General features: G+C 38.7%; 3 protein-coding genes across 4 annotated transcripts in view; 2 read left to right on the top strand and 1 right to left on the bottom strand.

Annotated features, from left to right (window-relative positions):
- Positions 1 to 3,782, top strand: part of trim67 (tripartite motif containing 67) — a 59,721-nt gene extending 55,939 nt beyond the window's left edge. For both annotated transcript variants that reach the window (XM_026193986.1, XM_026193985.1), the window contains 2 exons: positions 829 to 991; positions 1,465 to 3,782. In XM_026193986.1, coding sequence (XP_026049771.1) covers positions 829 to 991; positions 1,465 to 1,512 — 211 coding nt within the window. In that variant the 3' untranslated portion in view covers positions 1,513 to 3,782. The remainder of the gene's footprint in view (positions 1 to 828; positions 992 to 1,464) is intronic.
- A 2,413-nt stretch (positions 3,783 to 6,195) lies between these two features.
- fsaf1 (40S small subunit processome assembly factor 1) lies at positions 6,196 to 12,188 on the bottom strand. Its single transcript, XM_026193989.1, has 9 exons — positions 11,976 to 12,188; positions 10,350 to 10,526; positions 10,139 to 10,230; positions 9,142 to 9,201; positions 8,810 to 8,905; positions 8,631 to 8,717; positions 8,507 to 8,541; positions 8,147 to 8,266; positions 6,196 to 6,624 (listed from the first exon to the last, which is right to left on the bottom strand). Exons 1-9 carry the CDS (start codon positions 12,052 to 12,054, stop codon positions 6,621 to 6,623), a joined length of 750 nt encoding a protein of 249 aa, XP_026049774.1. The 5' UTR covers positions 12,055 to 12,188; the 3' UTR covers positions 6,196 to 6,620.
- Positions 12,189 to 12,225: 37 nt separating this feature from the next.
- On the top strand, positions 12,226 to 22,498 carry gnpat (glyceronephosphate O-acyltransferase). Its single transcript, XM_026193987.1, has 17 exons — positions 12,226 to 12,397; positions 14,060 to 14,251; positions 15,037 to 15,213; positions 15,291 to 15,420; positions 15,603 to 15,730; positions 15,844 to 15,919; positions 16,110 to 16,261; positions 16,655 to 16,785; positions 17,221 to 17,459; positions 18,287 to 18,385; positions 18,686 to 18,862; positions 19,848 to 19,927; positions 20,030 to 20,170; positions 20,628 to 20,721; positions 20,826 to 20,919; positions 21,419 to 21,483; positions 21,575 to 22,498. Exons 1-17 carry the CDS (start codon positions 12,374 to 12,376, stop codon positions 21,616 to 21,618), a joined length of 2,043 nt encoding a protein of 680 aa, XP_026049772.1. The 5' UTR covers positions 12,226 to 12,373; the 3' UTR covers positions 21,619 to 22,498.
- The last annotated feature ends 721 nt before the right edge of the window (positions 22,499 to 23,219 follow it).

The raw sequence follows: 23,219 nt of genomic DNA, 5'->3' as shown, positions 1-23,219 counted from the left end.
ATATTGATTTCTTTATCTGTTAGTGCCCTGACAGCCTAATCCTGGTGAGTGTCTGCATTTCTATAAGTTTAGAGACATTTGTTTAGCTCTTAGCAAAAACACAAGCTTTGTGGTTAAAACATAGTTTTTTGGAGCACAGGTTTTTGCCATAGATCGTTTTCATTACGTCACTTCTTAAAACAGAGAACAGAGAGTTTACGTGTTAGACAAAAAGAGCAGACGTTTAATTTTAAATACATTTGATATGTGAAATAATTCATTCAACAGCAACTGAGCCAATTCTAACTTTGATTTATGAGTTACAGGGGTCTTTGTTTGCCATTTGATGCACTGTTAGCTTCAGGTTCCATGTAGAAGACGCCAACAAATGTCACATAAAACACACAAAATATGAATACAAGAGTGATCAGATTTTTTTAAAACTTTAACTAATTTAACACACACGTAGATTAAAGTATCATAAACCAAAATAATAATAATAATAATAATAATAATAATTAATTAAAAAACACATTAACCATCCCAGCAACAGCCTGTTCACTCTGCTGCCATTTGGCAAGAAATACTAAAGAACCTGTTGCTGCATCCCCAGACTTCAGAGTGCTGTCTTTAAACAAGCTGTGAATGAGTTAAAGGACTCTTCGGTGACTATGTTTTGTATTCATTCTTTTACATATATATTTGTCTTTTTTTGCAGCATGACACAACTACAGTCATATTTGTGCTGTGTTACCTTCAATGTGAAACTTAACCTACTATAAAATCTGTGCATTTACGGCACATATACATAACAAAATTGACTAGCTTTGTGTGTGTGGGTGTGTGTAGGGCAGAGGGAGGCATCACTAAGGGCTCGACTGTGGGTGTCCTGCTGGATCTGACTAAACGCACACTGACCTTCTACATCAATAAGGAACAGCATGGCCCAACTGCCTTTGAAAACCTGGACGGGGTCTTTGTGCCCGCCGTCAGCCTCAACAGAAATGTGCAGGTCTGTGTGTGTTAAAGTGCCATGTTTAACAGCAATGGAAAATAACCAGCTCCCTGATGGGCTGCCTTGATTGTTGACCTCGGTAAAGTGTTTACTGCAAAATAACTCAATGAAAAAAGAAGAGGAATTAAATTCAAGAATAGCAAGGAAAAATGGCTCCCTGAGGAGAGATTCTGTACACAGATGCGATGATTAACACAAACTTCAAAGCAACCAAGCTGCAACTACATTACTGTAAAAGTCAGATGAAATATAGGTTATATTTATGCAGTTTATGAGACATTTAGTGAATGATTCCTAACCCATGAGCTCAGATTACTGTGTGTTCCAAAGGTAAATAAATGTGTCTTCTCCAAAACAAATTTCACATGAAATAGATGCAGTGGTGCTTTTATGTGCCCACTCTGATCTCTAAGCTCACTGCCTGATTCGTGCTGATTTCAATGAGTGTTTTTTCCGTTTCTCTATTTCAGGTGACATTAGTGACAGGCCTGGAAGTTCCAAAGAATATCAAACAGTAAGAGCTCCCTCCTTACTCTGAGCGTGCCCTGGATACAAACCAATGATGTCATGTCCAGTACTGTCAGATGGGATCTGTTCCTCTCCCATCCTTCTCAAGTTGACCCTTAACCTGGACAATCTTCAGCTCCACGACTTTTTAGAGAAGTGACAAGTTTATTGGCTATAAATGTAATGATTACAGCTTGACGACGTCACTGCAGAGATGGCTGGAGGGCCATACTTTTTTCCACTGCCCAGTTTATTTTTCTCAAAGATACAAACAACACTGATATTATCTATATTCCAGCTTGCACAGTTTATGTTATTTTAAACAATCTGGGCTTAACTCCGCCCCTTAAAGATTTTATATTGTGCAGGAAAGATCATTGTGAGTTGAAAAATAAAGAAAAAATAGACCACAAGCAACACAGTTTTTAGGAGGTGGAAAAAAAACTCCTGAGAGAAATGATTCAGCAGTGCTTTTTGTTGCTCTGCTTCTCTCTCAGGTGTGTTTACAGCCGAGATGAACACGAGTCATTTGTAGGACTTGTGTAGTGGCACCATGGGTTTTTTCTCTCATAAAATATTTAAAAGCTAAACTCTCGCTTCACACTTTCATCTCAGTGTTGACTCCAACAGCACTGCCTTCTCTGTTTTCTCTGTGATTTCTTATCTGTGGTAAGGAATCTGACAGCCATCTTAAAGCCGGCAAAGCTTCCCTCATGATCGACTCTCTTTCTCATGCAAAGCGGCGCAAAGATCGTTTGATAGTGTTGTCAGAACGGTTTACATATTGAGGTCAGTCTGAGAAGGCTGGAACTTAATTCCATTTCATTTTTCAGTAATCTGACAGATCTACTGAGCCAGGGGTGTATTATTTTGAAATTCACAGTCTCAAAGGCCTAGAGACCACCAGCCTTTTCTTTTCCTTATTTGTCTTAAAAACCTAAAACTCCGACATCAAAAAAGCTCCCACTAAGATGTAGCAGATCGCCACATTTCGACGTCTTTGGCAGTGAACTTTTGGACTCTGCTAGAACATGAAAATGATTGCACCACTTGGTATGACTTATCCACTGGCCAGTAAGAAACATTACTGTGGTATTTAATAAATCACGTGGCCATGCAATTTGCATACTGAAACAAACCTATTTGCCTGCAGGGGCATCTCAGACTCAAAGAACTGTTTTGACTTTGACAGATCATTGTCAGAAAATGCTAAAACGAAGTAGAATCGAGCCAAACTTCATTTTCTTTGATTTACAATTTAAAGATAATATAATACACCCCCAGTCGATGAGAAAAGTATGGTCGTCTCAAGAACATTTCATTCTGTGCTCATCTCTCAGTCTCACTGCAGAATCTCAAGATGCTTTCAGACACCTTTTATCTGTGGCCCTGAACGTTATCTTTTAAAGTCACATCAGGTAAAGCTACATAAGCTGCTACATTTATCATCAGGGACTAGATATGGCAGCCTATAGAGGACAGTAGCTTCAACCAGACCACTGTGACTCAGGACATGAGACACTGTATAAAGTACATAGGTATAAGTACACTGTTTATGTATGTTTTATCAGTTCATGGAATGGAAGAATTCATTAATTGAGGTTATTTAATCTACGACTTGTTTATATCTGAGCCATTTCTGTTCCCTATAATGTGAGTTTGAGAGGTAGACTGACATTACCACATGACAGTGGGTTTACATGTGAATGGACATCCTCAAACTGTAAATACTGATATGTGAGTTATGATTATAACATGTGACATTAAGCATGGATTCAAACAAGTTTACAAACTATCTGAAGCTGTATTGTAAATAGTGTACCGTTTGTCTTTGCAATGAGGGACCCTGAAACCAACCGCTATAACAGCTCGCCCCCTGCTGGTGAACGGTGGCGAGAACAAGATTAAGGCATCCCCGACAAAACCTGCCGATATCTGTTTTCATGCTTTTCATCACAGACTTTTTAAAATGTGTCAGGATTTATGTTACTGTAAATCACAAACTATCTCATGATATTTTGGACATTTAAACATAAAGTTTACATTAAAAGGGTTGAACATTTTACATTGACAAATTAGTGTAGCACTTGTATACTTACTGCACCCTCATTCTTTAAAATATACCACAGAAATGAACAGAAATAATGTGTAAGGTTAAGAATTACTGGTATTTTTACAGGAAATGATCAGGTCTATTTTGAATGCCTATTTTAAAAACATTTAGTTACTAGTAGAGATCTAGGTTTCTAAAATAAAGTAAATATCTTTATTTTTTCTTTATTTGGACGTTTTACTAAGTTTTTAGGAGGTAGAGATGGGATATTATATTTATTTTTAAATCAGCATTGATATTTTGAATGTTAAATTCTTTACATTTGCATTGCAGTATATCTTATTTATAGGCATTTCATACACCTGGGCTATATAAAATATTTCTGAGAATGATGATCTCAAGGGAGCCACAAATAGTGAACTCATAAAGTCAAGTCAAATGTAATTCCATATACTATGATGTGTAATATGTACAGGGTGTCCAGAAGGGATTTGTCACCAGTATCAACTCAATTTAATTGAATTGAATTTATATAGCACCAATTCACAACAACAGCTGCCTCCAGGTAAAGACTTTACACTATTACAGTAAGAACCCCAATGATCACACGATGCCCTACGAGCAAACACTTGGCGATACTGGGAAGCAAGATCTCCCTTTAAACAGGAAGACTCAGGGTCAGGAAAGGTGCAGCCATCTGGTTGGACCGGTTGGGAGGTGATGAGAAAGGGGGGGGGAAAAGGAGCGCGTGAAAGGACAAAAGACTGACTATTGGAGAAGGAAAACAATTTAGTCACAGGTACCCATTCAATTGAATTAAACAGAATTCAGCTGAAGAAAATAAATAGAGAAATCAAGGCCTCCATGGAGCATTTTAAAACCTGCCAGCATTGCTTTTGCTCAGTTTGGCCAATCATTTGCCATTTGGTGTTTGCTGTTAACCCTTTTTTAATGTGACTTCAATCGATTCAATAACATTTGCTTTAACATTGCATAACCACTGTGTAGCTTTAGATGGAGGGTCGTTTCAGTGGGAAGAAAATCTGAATCTGTGTGTTAATGCTTCTAGCATCGGGAACGGCAATTTTGTGGCACTGTGCTGATACCAGCCTTTTTAAAAATGCAGTTATTTTTGGTGGAAATGGGTAGAACCACACTGAGTTTCAGAAAGACATTAAGACGCCAGTGGAAAAGAAGCAATGCTTTGTCTGCCTGTTTTTTTCTTCTTTTTGAAGCTACCTGCTAGAGCTCAACAAAGTTAGCATACAGATGGTTTAATAGTGTAGGCTTTATAAGTTAATGAACCAGATCTTTTGAACTGAACCAAAAATGGAGCTAGATATGTATACTTCAAGCAGATACTGCAGTAACTGCACCCAAGTGGCAAAAAAAGCACTTACACCAAGCCTGTTGACTAAATCATGATGACAAGATCTATTTAAGTTTACATTCATCTGTAAGTGAAGATTTTTAACCCAAGTACTCTCTTCACTTAAATGTAACATATTTCCTTTGTAACATGAATACAGCGTTAGTGCAAATGTCAGAATTTAAAGCAGCTTACATTTTTTTTTACCTGATGTGCCCCAGACTGCCAGCTTTCACCTAAGGGCTACATTTACATCACTTCTGGCTGCTCAGCTCTGACCTTGCTGCCGCCTCCCACGCCAGATGCAGAAACCTGCCCTGAGGCTGAATTTGCTGTAACAGGAATAGATTTCTAGACAAAAGTGAAATATCGTGTAACCAGCCTTCTGAAAAGTTGGATGATTTGGGGTTATGTCTCTGTGGTCTGTATGGATGTCAAAATGATAGTCAGGAAATCGTGACTGGAGGCAATTAAAGCTTCTGCTGAGGGGCTCAAATTCACCCTGTGTTAACATTTGGTTCCATATTTTCTTGCCTAAAAATCACTTAAAACAATATTATTTCACAGAAACGAACAAAAAACAAATCTTGCATATTAAAATATTCATGCTGCAGTCACTTCTGTCCAGATGTATTTGTAAGAGTTCCTGTATGAAATGTCCCTTTACTCAACACTTACCCACCCATGAATGTGACATATTTTACCAATTTAATTTTAATGGTATGGTGCTGGGAATTACACTAGTATTATTAGATTATGTTTGAAAAAGTAGAGGAAAAAAATGTAATTTATTTACTCTATAAAGTATTTATAAATATTTAATTATGTATTTTCTTTTGTATAATATCCTCTTGAATGGCTACTAATATGGTCTGTGTTTGACCAGTAAGGATTGCAAGTCGAAAACGGCCCGCGTCTGTAAAATATTTTCTGAATAAAGGAGATGTGCTTACAGCTTCAAACATGTGACACGCTGCAGATGAGCTTCATGTTTTCCTCTTTTTGAACTGTATATACAACAACAAAAAGGCTGCTTCAAGAAAACTGTGTGAGAATTTGTGACCTCACCCAGCTGCACACTGCCAACTCAAAGGTCTTGTTTTATCATAGTGTCGCAAAACTCCAACTGTCATGTTTTCCCTTTAACAAAATGGAAACGACTGCAAGAGATGGTTAATATGGGAGAAAAACTGTAAGATCATTCTGCTTTCTCACGGTCCATTCAGCGTGTGCATGTGCGTTTCATCTTGAAAACTTCTGCCAAGACTTTACTTGCGTGTAATTTTTTAATTATTAGGCCCACCTGCCCTGTTATGATCCAGTCCCTTCCTGCCAATATAAATGTTTTGTACAACTACATTTCAGTTTGTAAATGAGAAATGCATTGCAATTACATACTTTTAAAAATGTCAGTGTACAACACAAGATACACAAATGTCTCTTTTTTGTCATTTATAAAAACAAAATAAATAAACTGTGATGGAAGATGATTTGACAGTATTCGGTCTCCAGTTATGTGCTTTAAGACTTGTCCATGATGCACAGTCGAAGATCAATCCACTGAATTTCTCACACAATAGTCACCAGTAACACCATCCCTCCCAGACAGTGACATATTATCAGGAAATGTCTATTGTGTCCACTTCCTCTCCATAACATGCTGGTATGCATTTTCCATTCTGTAGGATTCAAATTCCTCACCTGCAAAACAAAGAAAATAAATATGTACTTTATCACCAAACGTTTAACCACAGCTTTTTACCCTTTAAATTGTTTCATATCTTGAAAATCCACTTTAATAGGATCATTAGCAGTAGCGGCTCCTGAGTATAAACAACAGTGGGGCAGACATTGGCTCTGGTGCCGAATTGCTAACCACACCCATATTTATTGTGACATCTTTGGGCAGCTACATTAAAAAAAAACTTTAATCATATTACAATTAATGATTATTACAATATGAATCTGTCTGCAAGCAGCAACAGATTTTCTTTTAATATGTTAACCGGATATAGTGCAATAGATGAATGTCACAAGTGACTGAAAAGTCTGTCTTATCCAATATACACAACACCAACTATCGAGGTATAATACGAAGAATAAAACTAAGATAAATAAGGCATTTTTTTCTTTTTAGCAGGTTATTTAGTCTTGACTATTGGATAAACAACACAAAAGGTTTTGTGTGTAATGTCAATCACAGTTTTATTGAAATCAGAATTTCATGCTTCAGTTGCTTTTCGATTGACAGCATTGCCAGTGCCTTCAGTCTGTCCTGTGTCCTTTAATGCCTTGAGTCGTTTGAGTGTGTAAAAGCATCATTCAGACTTTATGGTCATCATGGATTCAGTGATCAGAATCCAAAGTTTAGGAAAACATCCTGTAAGTTGTTTTTATTAAAGGGCTCAAACATGCGCTGCTACACATCCTGAAGTCAGGGTTTTCATATATGAGTGAGAGCTCTGATTGCAGCCGCGATTTATTCAACATTGAATATGCATCAACTGCCTTCCCCAGTTCCGCTGTTGGGATGCGGACTAACATGAGAGCTAACAGTTCTGCCCCTCTGTTACTCCTGCTTGTAGTTCAGATAACTGATGACAGAGCAACACGATGAATACAAGGACACGTGGGTGTTGACCTGCCCTGCCCCATACCTCCAAATTTGCCATTAAATTGAGAAGAACACAAAATTACTTTCAGATAAAAATGATCAAAACAGAATACAAAACATAAATAATAAATTGAAAGGCAGGTAATTAAATATTAATCATATTTTAGGACTGATTTATAACACAGCAGAGAAGCACTGATTCTGTTATTCTTTGCTTCAGAGCAGACGAACTCAGCTGGTTTTCTGTTAGTGTTTGCTTCTCTCTTATGTTCTACACGTCTTTTACGGTATCACCATAACTGACACGTCGTTCTCAGAGAGCAAAACTATTACATATTTATTTTAGCGCAGGCCATAAAGTACAGGGGAAAAACTCAAACACCACTAACTCTGCATTAGCGTGTTAAAACACGTATACACTGAGAATTTGCCCCTTTTTAAAGTTATCAATCAGAAAGAAATTTAGAAGCCACTGAAAATCTCATTCAGGGCTGTATCATGAACATTCAGGGGGGCAACAGCCACTTTGATTTAAATACACTGAAAGACTGTTAAACAGTTTGCTTTTAGACATCGTTCTCTGTTTTGGTCATTTCCTATTTTCCTCACTTGTTGCCTTTGATCTTCTGGATCTCCTTGGAGCTGAGGAGCAGCATGCCGTTCTTGAAGCGGCCCACCTGACCAGAGGGGGCTGCGCCAGGACCCGAGGGTACAGTTGTCTTCCTGTTTCTGACAGAGCAGTAGAAGCAAACACAGGTTGGAGCCACAGAAATTATAAAAAATAAAATATTTTATATTATACTATAAATATACTATATGAAAATAGTATATTTTCATATTTAATTACTAATTTTTGGAGAGTTAGGATGAATTCTATGATGGGGAAGTATTTCATTAACAATAATTAAAGTTCATAATTAAGGTAAATAATCAATGATATTTAAGAAAGGTGTGACTTTATTCACCTACCTCTGCTTACTCTTCTTCTTCTTTTTCTTCAGGCCCTAAAAAGAAATAATTTATGCTACATTAAGAACAGCAAATAGAAGTAATTTTCCTGTAAGTGTGACTGGCCTGAAAGTGCAGGTCGTACCAGCTGAGCCTCCTCCTTTTCCTTCTCTTTCTTCTCTTTGATTTGCTGCTGAAGTATCTTATAGTTCGCATATTCCTTTTTAGGAGGCTGATAGAGACATTAAATACATGAAAATTGGGCCATAAAAAAAATCTGCTCTATAGCAAAATTTAAAAGTTGGATTAAAATGTTGCTCTTACTCTGGCTCCCAACATGACCGCTCTGTCCTGTTCAAAAACACGCTGCTCCTCCTTCTTATAGCCTGTAATTCCAAACCGATGGACTTCCAGACGAGCCTGACCCCAGCACACAAATACAGTAAAAGCCAACAGAAATCATGTAGATATGAAGAGCTACATGACTGCTAATTATATTTTTCAGAGAACAATAATCTACAGCTATATATATATATATATATATATATATATATATATATATATATATATACACATACATGAACAAAACATGGATTCCAATCTTGTGAAGAAGCAATAACAAAGTAAATTGAAGTAAACTGTGGTGAAACCATCACCTTTTCCAAATTGAGTTCTCCTAGCTGGTCGCTTTGCTCCTTTTCTGCTATGTGAAGGGCCTGGAAGGGATGACAGCAGAAACCCAAAGGCAATGAAGACGGGAGGAAAAGGAAAGTGATGAGAATCATTTCTGACAGGAGGATCTTTAAAGGAGGTTTGCTGGAGGTCAAACAGTAGGATTTAGCAGGTTTCATAGTATCAACTGGAAAACAAGTTTCCAAGATGAAAATGCTGTAAAATGAACTGCAACAGCTCCTAAAAAAATGCCTGTGACAAGAGGAGATGACTGCATTTCCTATTAAGCCTATTGGCACAGAAGCCACTGCTGCTGATCCTTCTATAGGTAGCATCCATAACTCTGTTTCTAATCTACTCTTTCTGCACATTTAACCCCCCAAATTGATAAAAACAAATTAAAACAGTTACAATTACGTTGTTACTTGCATTACAAAGGTTTGATTTTAATTTGGGTGTGTGAGGAGGTAAAGGGTGGAGCGATCTACAGCGTTACAGCTTTAGAGCAGTAGTGATATGGACATTACCACTGCGCTCTTTTCCTGTTGTGCTATAAAAAAATACAATAAAAATTTAAAAAAGTGCAAACTGCACAAACATCAGTCTGCTGCTAACAGAACTGCAGCTTTGCAAATATCTGCACAGACAGCATGCTAATGCTAGGCCAGCTAAGAACCCAGAGTGGTGATGAAACTGAGTGAATGTTGACCCAGCCCAGCAGCCAAAGCCTGATCTTCAACAGGTAAAAGTCACACCCATAGACTCAGTTTCTACGTGTTCATGTTTCTAAAGAAGTAGTTAAGTAATGTACTTTTATGAAAAGTAACAAGAAAAATGTGTAATATCCGTAACGACTCCCAACACCAGTTGCTAGCTGGATACAAGATTTTTTTTTTTTGCACACCATCAACATGAACTGAACTATACCAGCCTCCAAACAAATATAGAGAGCCACAGTAAGCTCAAGTACAACAGACTTACAGGTGTTTTGTTGGGGTTTGGTGTTGACTTTTTTCTTTTCTTTGAGGGGTCTTGAAATGTGACTACCTCCACCTGGTTCACTTGCTCGAAGGCTAGAAAATGGGATGAATCAGATTAATGAGTAAAAAAAAAGAAAAGAAAGAAAACTTAATGACTCACAGACAAAAGTGAAATGACTGAGGGTGTTATATACTGTTGCTATGCTGCCTACCCGTTTGCTCAGCCTTTCGTTGTTGCTGCTGCTGCTGCTCAGCATCATGTTGCTCTGCTCTGTAGTCTTCAGTGTCACTGCATATATCCTTCACTGCAGGGAGCTCCTCTTCTTCCTCCCAATCTTCGCATCTTTTTCGTTTTTTCTTCTTCTGAGACTTCTTTTTTGGTCCTGATCCTACATCATCAATCAACAATATGATTCAGAATCCAGACCCTGTAACGTTTTGTTTACATGACTTGGCCATGAACTCTGGTAAAGTCAGTAACACAAGAAAGTAGCAGACACCTGACTTTTAAAGTATAGGTAACTTTGCACTTCTGTAGCAAAAACTAAACTGCAACTAATGCAGTCCAGCAAAGCAGTATTAAAATAAATCTCTTCCTGCTATCCTTCTATCTCAAATCACCCCCGACACTTGCCGTCACCACTCCACCAAACCTGCTTGTGCCCTGTCCACTGATACATTAATAATGACAATGTTCAGGATTTGCATTAACTTGATCAAAGAGTCACAATATAACTTTATGAAAATGTCGAGAATGCAGTTTGTGGTGCTGCTTAACTACATTGCATGAACTATATTTGTTTTTATCTAGACTGCACTACAGAGAAGAGGAATGAAAGTCAGTAGGAGTAAGACAGCATACGTGTGTGAATGAGAGGGAGACAGATGTAACAGTGCAGACCTAATAAGTTAAGGTAGTGAAGGTGGCTCAGTTTTAACTATCTAGGTGCATAACAGTCAGTGCATAACAGAGGTGAAAAGGAGTGTAGGTAGGGTGGAGATGAGTGTCAGAGCTGATTTGTGACAGAAGGATAGCAGCAAGAGTGAAAGCGAAGGTTTAAAAAACATTAGTGAGTCCTACTATGATGAAACAAAGAGACTAAGCTCGAGGTTGCAGAGCTAAAGCTGTTGAGCTTTTCACTGGGAGTGACCAGAATGGACAGTATTAGAAAGGAGTACATCAGAGGGACAGCTCGGGTTGAGCAGTTTGGAGACAAAATTCATGGATGTAGTGAACGAGGACACGTTTGTGTTGGTTGGTGTGAAAGATTATGATGCTGGAGGTGGCTGCGAGATGGAAGCTGAAGCAGTTGTCAGATGGAGAAGCTTTTTATCAAGTTTCGACACTTGACTTATTTTTAATTTTCATGCTTTTTTAATCTCGGTATGCGAATCTCAGTATTTACTGTATAATATAATACGCTGTCATTTACTCATGTGGTTCATGTACATTAAAAATCACCAGTGTTGCTTTTCTGTGTTTTTTTATTATAGCCATGTGAAGCCCTTTGAGTTGCACGTTTATATGGATGGTGCAACATAAGCAAAGCTGAGCTGAGCTTTGTATACTAAGAGAGTTTTCTGCCATTTACTGGTATAATATTCATTTTAGGTGACAACTCAGTAAACATGAGCTAACTTTAGAGTAACTATTCTGGCTAATACAACGAAACATGTAACATAATTTAAAGACATTTTTCGATGCTTCTTTTCCTTGCAAGTAGACTCATGAAACATAATATTATAACCAACAAGTAATAGAGCAAATCTCAAACACAGTACCAGCCTTTAAAGTAGCCAGTAAAGCTAACATTAGCCAGCCAGCTAACCACACTTACCAAAGTCATAAAGCTTGTCCAAAACATGCTCCAGAAACAAGCAATCTTCGTCTTTATTCCCGTTTCTTTCGGACCCCATTTCGTGCTAATAATAAGCAGAGTAAGCGGTAAAAATGAGAGCTTAAGTATTGTCGCTAACTTGCTCGTTTCAATGACAACAGAGCGCACATGGTACATGCAGTGCAACCCGGCATATTAGTCCTGTCCGGCCACCGTAGGTAAAAGAGGGAAGGGCTAAAATGCTGCCACGGAAATGCCACTTGTTAAATACGCCCATGTGAAGTTTTCAGGTGTTGTTACCAGCTAACAGTGTGATAAGAAGAGACAGGACCGTGCAAAATAAACGTGCACGTATTAAGTTCGCTGGATGTATCGCTCGTGTGTTTGTAAAGTGTGACATGGCCTCCGAAGCTGTTTATTCGGTAGGTATGCAGGTCTCAGCCAGCGGGCTAAGCTAGCTCAGCTCTCCGCCCTCGCTCGGTGACCACTATTTGACATTTGACATTTCATTCAAACGGTTTCGTGCTGAATTGTGCACGTCTGCAGCGACGCAGGCTTAAAACATGCGCTGATTTTGTGGTTAACGTGGGAAAAATACGTTTAACTACAAGAATGCGTGGTGTGATTTCTTAGCGGAAGCTGGTGATTTAATTTAACGTTGCTGTGTTGTGTTTGGATGTAGTTGGTTATGTTGTTGGGAAAGTGTGTGTGTGTGTGTGTGTGTGTCTCTGTCTGTCTAGATCGGATCACTTTAATTTAGGTAACGAACTGATTTCCTACATCGTGCCAGTTTCTTTGCTCATATCCCTGAAGTTTCAGGCTTCAAGCTTTCAGACAGGAGACAAAATGTATGGCCTCATGTTTTATTTCCGAGAAGATTTAAGCGAAAACTACTTAACTTTGGAGTTGCACTAACCCTGTCAAAAGAAGAGCCCAATGTCAAACTTCTATGAGGCAACAGTTGCGACAGTATTTCCTAATCCTGCTCCTCATGGTACCAGTATCTGCTGGTTTCCTATTCAGTTTCACTGTGGTGGTGGTGGGGGGAATAATAAGCTACTCTCTCATGATTTGTGTGTACTGCCCCTTTAATCACAAGTGAACTTAATGCGTTGGTTTAACATAAAAAAAAAAAAAACGTTAAAGTGCTCTAATAAAGCTTACTGTATTCAAGCACTTTTTTTTTTATAGCAGATATTACCTTATGCACTTTGTTACTTTCAACCAGTGACTGCTTTCAACATACTGGACCGGATGTGAGCGTTAATGAAGCGTGTGGTGCTCTTAATTTTTAGTAAAAAAATATTTTTAATGCCATATTTTTTGCACATCTAAAAATCATAGAACTAAAAATAACTGTGGCATGTGTTTGTTCAAGCTTTAAGAATGTGCCAGTAACTTAGAGCCCTGATGTGTTCATGCACATCAAAGTAAAATTGGCCTATTTTGAGAATGAAAATTACAATTCCAGAAATCACTTTTTTTTTTTTTTTTTTTTTAAATATACACACAATACTGGTAAGCGAGCAGCGTTGACGCTATAAGTATATGTACATGTCTGACACGCTGTCATAGTTGTCATAACCAAAAAAAGTGCAGGTTTGTGTGATAATTTTGGCGTCCATTTCAGCTTCACCCCTAGAGGGCAGTATTGCACTTTTTATTTCACAGTGGATATTTGTAAGTGCTGCTCATTGATTACTTAAAGAGAACATGGATAGGAAATTAGATATGAGGTATTGTTTGAGCTTAAACGTTAAACAAGATTTCCAGCAGCAAATTTGACACTCCTTCAGTGGTGTCAAGAAATCTTTTATGCTTAACAAAAATTTTGAATGTGGGCTTATGTGAATGTCGCTTGTTTGTGTCAAAAATGCTGCAGCACCGGACAACAATTTTTACAATAAATGCTGATGTCGTGCATTGCATGCCACATCTGTTTGTACATTGCAAACATATCAACTGTCAATTTTTCACCTCTATAGGATTTGTCTGTGGTTGTCTTCACTGTCACTCATGTTATATAAGGGAGAACTATGAGTAAAGCATGTTTCTAATAGTGCACTTTGTCCCTTTCTTAATAGCATAGAGATCCTATGCTAAAGAAGAGAGATGATTTTGAGGATATTCTGGAGGAGAGGAGGAACTCCAGTGACTTAAGATACGCTCTCAAATGTTACACTCCTGTTCTTTACAAAGGATTGACTCCATGCAAAGTCAGTGAGCTGAAGCAAATGGTGCTGCAGTCTGATCAGCTGGGTTATGTCATCACTCAGGTAAATTGGCTTTCTGGTTATACCTGGTGGATGTATTTTTCTCTTCAGTTCAGAAAATTACATTTCTCAGTGAAAAATGTCTCCTGCACTTTCCATTCTTTAACGCATTTATTTCAAGGGTTTCTGCAACAAGAAAATGTGTGCAAGCGAGCTAAAGTAACAAGTTTTACACAGCTTTAGAGTTGAGCACAGACAGGTATGAAGCTCAGCACAGTTAACCACATAATAAAAGTGCTTCAGGAGACACCGACACCACAAACGCAGCTAAGAGGCCCAATTTAGTAACTCAAATGACCTTAGTTTAAGTGTAGAAAACACATTTAACCTAATTGCAGCTACAGCCACCTGTGTCTGCAGCATTCTTTTAATCATGGCAACCCTGACTTTACCTTTAAGCTTAAATCATGAAGATTGATCTGCTTTTTGAGCCAATCTCCAGTGGCTATCAGAGGAAATGTAGTTTGTGCCATGCACTTTTTAAAATTAACACCATTACTAGCATTCAAGGACAGCGTGGTGTTTTATGACACAGTAACAGGAAATGGTTTCTAATTTATTTTGAAATATTACCTTATTTCATACAGTGAAAACTTCAAAGTCAGGAGCTACTACAAATAGACAAAGTCCAAAGTTTTCTCTCAAGTTTATAGACGAAGAAAATTGACAGAGAGGGACAAAAATCATCCTGCATTCTTATTGTCAGAAATGAATCACATTTACATTTTTTTTAAGCATAATTTGTTTTAACATGTCTTTGTTTGTAATTGATTTATTTTGAATTTGAGGTTTCTAAAGAGAAGGGCATGACCACAGATGAAGTCACTGGGGACGCGGCAGCCATCTTGGAGGAGATGGCTCAACGCTTGCAGCTCAGCACGGTTCGCTTCTTCGCCTTCACTCTCTCCAAAGTCTTTAAAACCTTGTTCAGGAGCATCTGTGTCAACGAAGAGGGCCTCCAGAGAGTGAGTGCGGGATGATAGCTCAGACAGTTACTCGAACTCGCACAGATTCACTTAACTTGTGCTTTCATTGTCGTTAGCTCCAGCAGGCCATTCATAACCACCCAGTAGTACTCCTGCCCAGTCACCGCAGCTACATGGACTTCTTGTTGATGTCGTACATCCTGTACACCTACGACCTGGCTCTACCTGTTATTGCTGCTGGCATGGGTAAGCAAAGGAATGAACAAGTGTGTGTATATGATGGGCTAGCAAATTATTAACTACATGTGTATCAGCTCGTCAGAGCTTGTTGTGTCACAGAGGTCTTAATTCTCCTTGACCGTATGTTTTAAAGATGGGTTTATAATACACCACCAGTATTTGCACATGAACTTTGCATTTCTCTGCAGACTTCATGGGGATGAAGGTCGTTGGGGAGATGCTGCGGATGTCTGGAGCTTTCTTTATTCGGAGGTCTTTTGGTGGAGATAAGTTGTACTGGGCTGTCTTCTCTGAGTATGTCAAGATTATGCTTAAGGTGAGGAGGCGGCTTCATTAGGATTGTGATTTGGAATGAGTCACATTTTTGTTTTGTTTTTTTGTTTCTGTATTTCTATACCATTTATGTTCCTCTTTATCTCCTAACCTTAGAACGGATATGCACCAGTTGAATTTTTCCTAGAGGGCACCAGAAGCCGAACGGCCAAGTCTTTGACTCCAAAGTTGGGTAAGGCTCAGGTTTGAGCACAGAGGATCTCTCCCAGGTTATTAGTGAAAAATGTAGATCTGAAGCTGTTTCTTTAAACATGTAAAAGTGATATGGTTGCAGATGATTTTTCTAGCCGTGTGTCACCAGAACTTTATTCAGCAGTAAATGTACTTTTGGCATTTATCCTTGTCTGTGTGTCCTCCTCCAGGTCTGTTAAATATAGTGATGGACCCATTTCTTAAAGGAGAAGTGTTTGACATTAGCTTGGTCCCCGTGAGTATCAGCTATGAGAGGACTCTGGAGGAGGCGCTTTATGCCAGGGAGCTGCTGGGTGTGCCAAAACCCAAGGAGTCCACTTCAGTGAGTAACATGAGACCTGTTTACTGTGAACATAATATCGTTAATTCATAATCATAGCAAAGCTGTTGAAATCAAAAGCTGTAGTTGGCAGTCTCGAGTGCAGAAAGTTATTTATTCTGGCATTTTGGAAGTGTAAAGCAGCTAGTCTGATTACTTGAGATCAAAGACATCTTTTTTTGTTTTTGACTGACTTGTATTTCAAAGAATAGTCTGAATGCATATTTCACTTGCAGACTTGCCAACACATACTGTATGATAATAAAACGCAGAGTTGGTATCGGAAAATGGGTCACGGAGACTTGAGCGTGTTGAGTAAGTGTAAGTGGGTCTTTCTTTGTCTTTAAAGACTTATTGTAAATCACTCTGCTCTTCTTCTTCTCGTCTCCTTTGTAGGGCCTGTTTAAAGCTAGAAAGATCCTCAGTGAAGACTACGGCAGTATCCACGTATACTTTGGCCAACCTGTGTCTGTAAGAAGTTTAGCTGAAAGCAGAGTTAACCGCAGCCAGTTCAACCTGATACCAAGGTACTGTTTTAATTTAAATTCCATTTGTAGTCTCAAATAGCTCAAATATCTCTATTTTCCACTGATTTTAACTTTTAGTATTTTGTGAAAATGACTCAAATCCAAGCCATGACTTGGCCCTGTGTCATTTGCTTGTCTTTTTCCTTATTAAATAAATTTTTTTGGACATTTTATTATCTTCTGTACTTGAATAGTTATAAAAACATTATTACTATCCGTCAATATCCATGCTAGATATTTATAAAGTTTTGAATTTGGCCTCTTTCTTCTCACTTTAACGAGTGTCTTGTGGACAGTGCTCACATTTTCAAACCATCTCTCTCTTGGTTAGCTGTACACATTTTGTATTTATTTAACTAAAGAAGTAGTTTTATGTTTAGGCTCGTTACAGATGCAAAATATAGTACCGACTAACTTTGAGCTTTATGATTCCAGACATATCCCCACGAGACCCAGTGAGGAAATCCTCAGCTTTGTGAATGACTCCGCCTACAGGCTGGTGCGAGCCCAGGAGGAGAACATGGTCCTGAAGCCTTGGGTCCTTCTGGCCTTCGTCCTGCTGCAGAAACAGGCGGCGGAGGATAAGCAAGGGACAGCACTCGATGAGTTCACTGAACAAGCAGTGTGGCTCAGGGACCTCTCTCGGCACTACGGAGCCTTCCTCCACTGGCCGGGTACCGTATGAGCCCAGTTATCGGTTTTAGCAATAATGAAAACTATGTACTAAAGTGAGAGGACTAACAAGAGGCCAAATCGAACAATCTTGATATAAAGTTCATACAATCTTTTCATGGCTGTGTGCACATTGACACATATACATGCAGTCCTCAGGCTGATGTTGGTAAGATAAGTAAAAGTTCAACATGGATAAAAGCAGATTAAGAACAGATTAACATTAAGAAATACTCAAATGATGTGAAAACATTTGTACTAAAGTTTTATTTCCTTTTAGGTGAAGTGCAGTCAAGAGACTTGCACTAATTCAGACAGTTTTTAGGAACCTTGTAAAAACAAAACAAGGAGATTCTGATCTCAGGAATTCGCATGATAAGGTGGGGCCAGGTTTCACAATGAACTCACCCGAAACTCTGGCTGATTGGGACCCACACCCAGTTTCACACCTTGGCTCAGGCGATTAGAGGATCATCAGGGGGTCCTTTTGTCCCTCTGTGGGGGGTTATTCCCACTAGGTTTATATCTGGGACTCTCCACCATTTGACCTTAGAACTGAAGAAGCTTCTCGGATGAGAGGTGAAACGTCTTCAAGCAACTTAAAGAAGTCCAGACGCTTTTCTTTGCAAGCTCCTTTGACTACGATGACCTGGATGACTGAGAACCTTCACAGACAAAACAAGGAGAGATGCAACCTTAAACATAAACCGACAGGGGTAGAGCAATGCATAGGGATGATGTGATATTGATATGCAGCTCAACAACGTGGGATTTCCATCCCATCTTTTTTTTTTTTTTCCCCTCATCTATGATTCTCTCGTTTCTTCAGACCACATACCTCCCTCAGAGGTTGTTTCCTCCAGTCTTTCCCTTCATCGAGGTCTGGTGAGGATCTCTGAGGGAAGAGTCCAGCTGGCATTGGAACAAGGTTTGTTTTATCCCGGGTGTTTTTATTTCTCAATGTCAATTTTTTTTTTTTTTTTTAATCGTTCTAATATTAGCCCAGTCATAAAAACACGAGCTAAAGACTACATTTAAATAATCTAGCTGATACTCAGAGTCCAGTACAAATAATCAACAAAGACAGAGGCCAGTCAACCACAGGAAAGGACGGCTAGATTTTTTTTTTTTTTTCTTTCTAATCTGACTCCACTTAAAACACAGACAATTAAAAACTGTTTACAAAAAAGGAAAACATAAGTAAATGAATGTTAATTATCTCTTGAAGTAGGAGGTCAACAGGTGCCCGGAGAGACTCGCAGTGCCATTACTCCAGAAGAGGAGCTCCTAAACCAGGCAGTCGTCATACTCTCCTGCGTCTCCTACAGGAATCAAGCACTAAACGTCTTCATCCGACCGGCCCTGCTGGCCTCAGCCATCCACACTGCTGCCTCCAACCGGAAACGTAAGACTGCCACCACTGTGCTACTCTCAGCCTGCTCAGTCATTATGAGTGCAGGTAGAAATACAGGAAAAACAAGTAGTACTACTGTTAGTTAGGACACCACAGATTAAATCTACTTTGTGTAACAGGAAATGGGAGCTAACTGTTTATCTCCAGAAAATTCCTTTTCAGTTTTTCCAAGTAATTTTGTGCCAACTGAGCACAAGGTTAAAAAAAAAAAAAAATTAAACTTATCTGATGAAAAAAGAGGTTTTTAAATGTTCTCTTAACTTGAGCTGACATCTATTTTTAACACGGATGTTTTTAGTCACAAAAGGGAAGACGCAACGCAACCATTGTGACAGTTTACAGTTCATGTTTTTTTTTGTTTTTTTTGTTTTGTGGTTTTAGATTCTGTGGAAGTTCTTAATCTGTCAAAAGTTTTTATATGGTATGATAATTTAATCTTTTTTTAATTGTGAATCCATATTGCAAAGTCAAACTAACAATGAAAAAATAAAAATCTAAACTCAGCTGGCAGCTAAGTGTCTTTAAAAAGTCACTTAAACTCAGCCTGTTTATGCTGGCACATTTGCTATGATGCAGATGTAACCGTGAAGCTGGACAAGTTCAAATACTGGGGTCAAAAGCAGTGGATGGTGCAGAAGAGACTACAGACAGGGAGGAGTGGGTGGAGATGACTGTCAGGTGTGATTTGCGATGGGAGGATAGCAACAAGAGTGAAAGGGGAAGGTTTCCAAAATATTAGTGAGACCTACTATGATGAAACGAAGAGACAGGAGCCCAAGTTGAAGGTGGCAGGGGTGAAGATGAGGTTTTCACTGGGAGTGACCAGAATGGACAGGATTAGGGAGGAGTGCGTCAGAGAAACAGCACAGGTTGAGCTGTTTGGACACAAAGGCTGAGATGGGGGAGGGAATATGGAGAATACTGGGGATGGAGGGGTACATGATATGCGGTGGTGACCTCTGTATGTGTCTTCCAGAGGAGATCTACAACGGCTTCAGCTTCCTGAGAAACATGTTTTCTAATGAGTTCATTCTCTGTCCTGGAGCTACTGTACAGGTGAGACACATCTTCTCTGTGCTGGTGTACTCCAGATTAATTATGAATAAATTATTGTATGGTCATTGTGACATATTTCTCTCACCTCCTGTTGTCTGGCAGGACTTTGAGGAGGCCTGTTACCTGCTGGTGAAGACCGGAGCTCTGCAAATAAACCAGCAGGAGGTTCTGATCACCGAGAGAGGGCACAGGACTTTGGCCTTCCTCACCAGTGTTCTCGATCCATTCTTACAAGGATACCAGGTGAGGGAGATGCATACACAGCGACACAGTGTCGTTTTGAACACGAGTTGGCTGGATCGTATTTTGCATGTAACAGGTTGGAAGAGTCAGTCCTGTATTATGATGTCAAGTGCATGAAAATAGATCAAAGAAAAGCAGTTTGGTTCAAATGATTAAAAAACAAATTATCAGATTTGAAAGGAGATTTATTATAATTTATAATTTTCTCGTATATATTGTATTTAAATAACAACGTACGGTATGATAAGAAGGACACCTCAATCTCAACCATATAAATTTAAATTGTGTAATACACTGGGATATTTATAATTAGATCTGTTAGCTCCTGTTTATAATTGGAGCTATTTCATTATATTTTGAAACTTTGTAAAATACCTTAGGTTTGTGCAGATGTCCTCTAGAGGGTGCTGTTGACTCATCAGTCCTAACAGTTCCTTGTTTGCGTTTGTGGTGGCAGGTGGTGTGTCGGTTCCTGTGTGAAGAAGACTGTCTGACAGAAAAACAGTTTATTCCTGCTGTCCGGAAGTTCATCATCAAACATCTTCTCACAGGTTCTCTCCCAAAATGTTTCTTATTTCTACTTGTGATTTTTATTTTCAAACATTCAGTACTCTATGCCAATGATTACATGTTAAGTGCTCATGTGTATTTCCAGGTAGATTAAGGTATATTGAAGTGTTGTCATCGGACCTCCAGAAGAATGCTCTGGCAGCTTTGATAAGACTTGGAGCTGTGCAGAAAATCAAAGGGTATGTTGGTTTTACTCACCTGCGTGTCCCATGTTGGTTTGATCGGCTGTCTGGCTATCCCACCCTTACACCTATGCCCTTTGTGTGTGGGAAATATTGAGCTCATTTGTATAATGTGATCAAAAGTCAATTAAAACACAGCAAGAAAACCAAAACCTTTATGGTCAGAATAAAGTGGAAACCACAAAGCTTTTTAGTTTTACTCTTTTCATTTCATCCAAAAATATATTACCTCTCTTATCTGTTATCTAGTCTGGCAGATGGTTTGGATTTTATTTGCTTTAGTGTTGATATCATTCCTCTAATTTCTACTTCCAGCTCACAATGCCTCTGCAACACTGATTTTTAAGAAATGTAGGAGGCATCCCTTTAATATTGGATTATCCAGTGAACGCTATAAAGTGCCACTAGAACTACATTTTAATTAAGTCTTTTTTTTTTTTTTTTTTTTTTTTTTGTCTTGAAAGTAACAACTATTGCTTCAATGTTTTTCCTTCAGAGGCGAGGAACAGGGGACTTTAAAACTCAACAAGGTGATGTTAAACTCCTTGGAAGACACTCTTGGTAAGAAATAAGCTGTAAGTTTGTGTCTAAATAACCAGACTGCATATTTGTTGGGTTTGCTTTAAACCACACATATTTTCTGTCCCTACAGGAGGAAAACTCCCCACTCAGAAATCTGTTGTAGCTCACCTCTAATTCAGCGACCCCTATTAGCCGAAGGGCATCGCGGACGGTCAGGGCAATGCGCTGATGTCGCTCTGCTCCACGTGGTTTGTTACGAGTCGTCCTGGCCTACTTGCTGTGTTCTGTGAGAGATGGAACAAAAGACTTGCCATCTGGAGACAGCTCAACCCTGCGTTTAGTTTTTTTTTTTCTTTAATTTCTCTCCTTGCCTTTTTTCCAAAATGCTTCTCAGATTCTCCTTTTAAAACCTTTTTTATGAATCTACATAAAACCACATGATGAGTGAAGCCTTTGAAGGTACACTGCTGAGCTTCTTTGGCTCATTCTGAATAACGGATCTTTTGCTTATGAGCGACCTTGTGAAAGCTTCTGAATGTGCCATCTTCACTCAGCGTAGAGGCCATTCTCTGTTAATGCATTTGAAATGTGTTTCTAACTCTGAACATGGCTTTTGTTTTCCTCACTTTGCTTTTTCATTCAAGCTTTATGTTTGTTAGCTGTTAGTCACTCCTATCCTTTTGAGCACTTTTTTTTTGAATACTAATGTATTCATGCTGTGTGGTGTGGGCCTCTATCCCAGTTGTATGTTGTGGTGCTGGTTTCTTTGTTTTCTTGAATTTGGTGATTATGTATTTGAACTTTGGGTAAATATTTTAGTACCACATACTACCCGTCTACCCACCCATCCTCAGGCCTTTTTGCCAACTCTCCAAACTACTTGGACAAGAAGTACATATGTCTTTGTTTACACAGTGGAGACACTGCTACAAGTTCAATGCCAGGGTCATCAAGTTGCCAAACTCCATATACAATTGAAGTTATACTCAAGCATTACCAGCTGTACCAAAGGCACAGGTTTGTGGGAAATAAATTCTTGAGTCTCGACTAGTTACTGAAGTTGCATCATAGTATCATTGAGTTTTACTTATAGTATCTAAAAGGAGAATAATGTTCAGGCTTTATTTATATTTAAAGAAGTGATACACACGGGGTTTGTTCCTTACAAGGGAAGTAAGAAAATTCATAGAAGGAATTTTCAGAATATTTTCAGTGGCTTATTCAGGACTCAGGATTACACACGATTAGCATGGTAACATTTTTCAGTGAGTGTTTTTTATTTAGTTTTTGTAGTTCAAGTTTTCGAGGTAAAACTAGATCATTTATTTTGTCGACTCCTATCTGTGCACTCCTGTTACCTTAGAAATCCCATCAATTCAACAGCAGCAGATTTGAGTTCTTGCTGGAAAATGCTTTGGAGGCAAAGAAAAACGGTACAGATTGGTTTAACTATGAGCAAAGCCAAACCAAATTTCATGGAAATTGCCATCTGTGTTACATTTGAGCTGCAACTTAACAAACAATAAGCACAGCTTTCAGTGATCTTGTTTGTGTGCCTAATGTCAAAGATTCCTGCAAAATTTAATGGGAAACAAAAGGTAGTACCCTATTTAGGTTTGAGTATAAGTAATGTGCAAAAAAGGCAGTAAAGAACTTGACAAATGTCAAAAAATATAGATTGGTGCTGTAGTAGAATAACTGTGGGCCTAAAAGTAAATGGGGGGGGGGGTTGTGTAACATTGACAGCCAAAGTAACAAAACCTTGATATGCAAAC

This window comes from Astatotilapia calliptera, chromosome 15 (assembly GCF_900246225.1).
Source record: "Astatotilapia calliptera chromosome 15, fAstCal1.2, whole genome shotgun sequence".
Taxonomy (NCBI): domain Eukaryota; kingdom Metazoa; phylum Chordata; class Actinopteri; order Cichliformes; family Cichlidae; genus Astatotilapia; species Astatotilapia calliptera.
The sequence above is the reverse complement of the archived record's forward strand: the minus strand, read 5'-3'. Positions and strand labels throughout refer to the sequence as shown.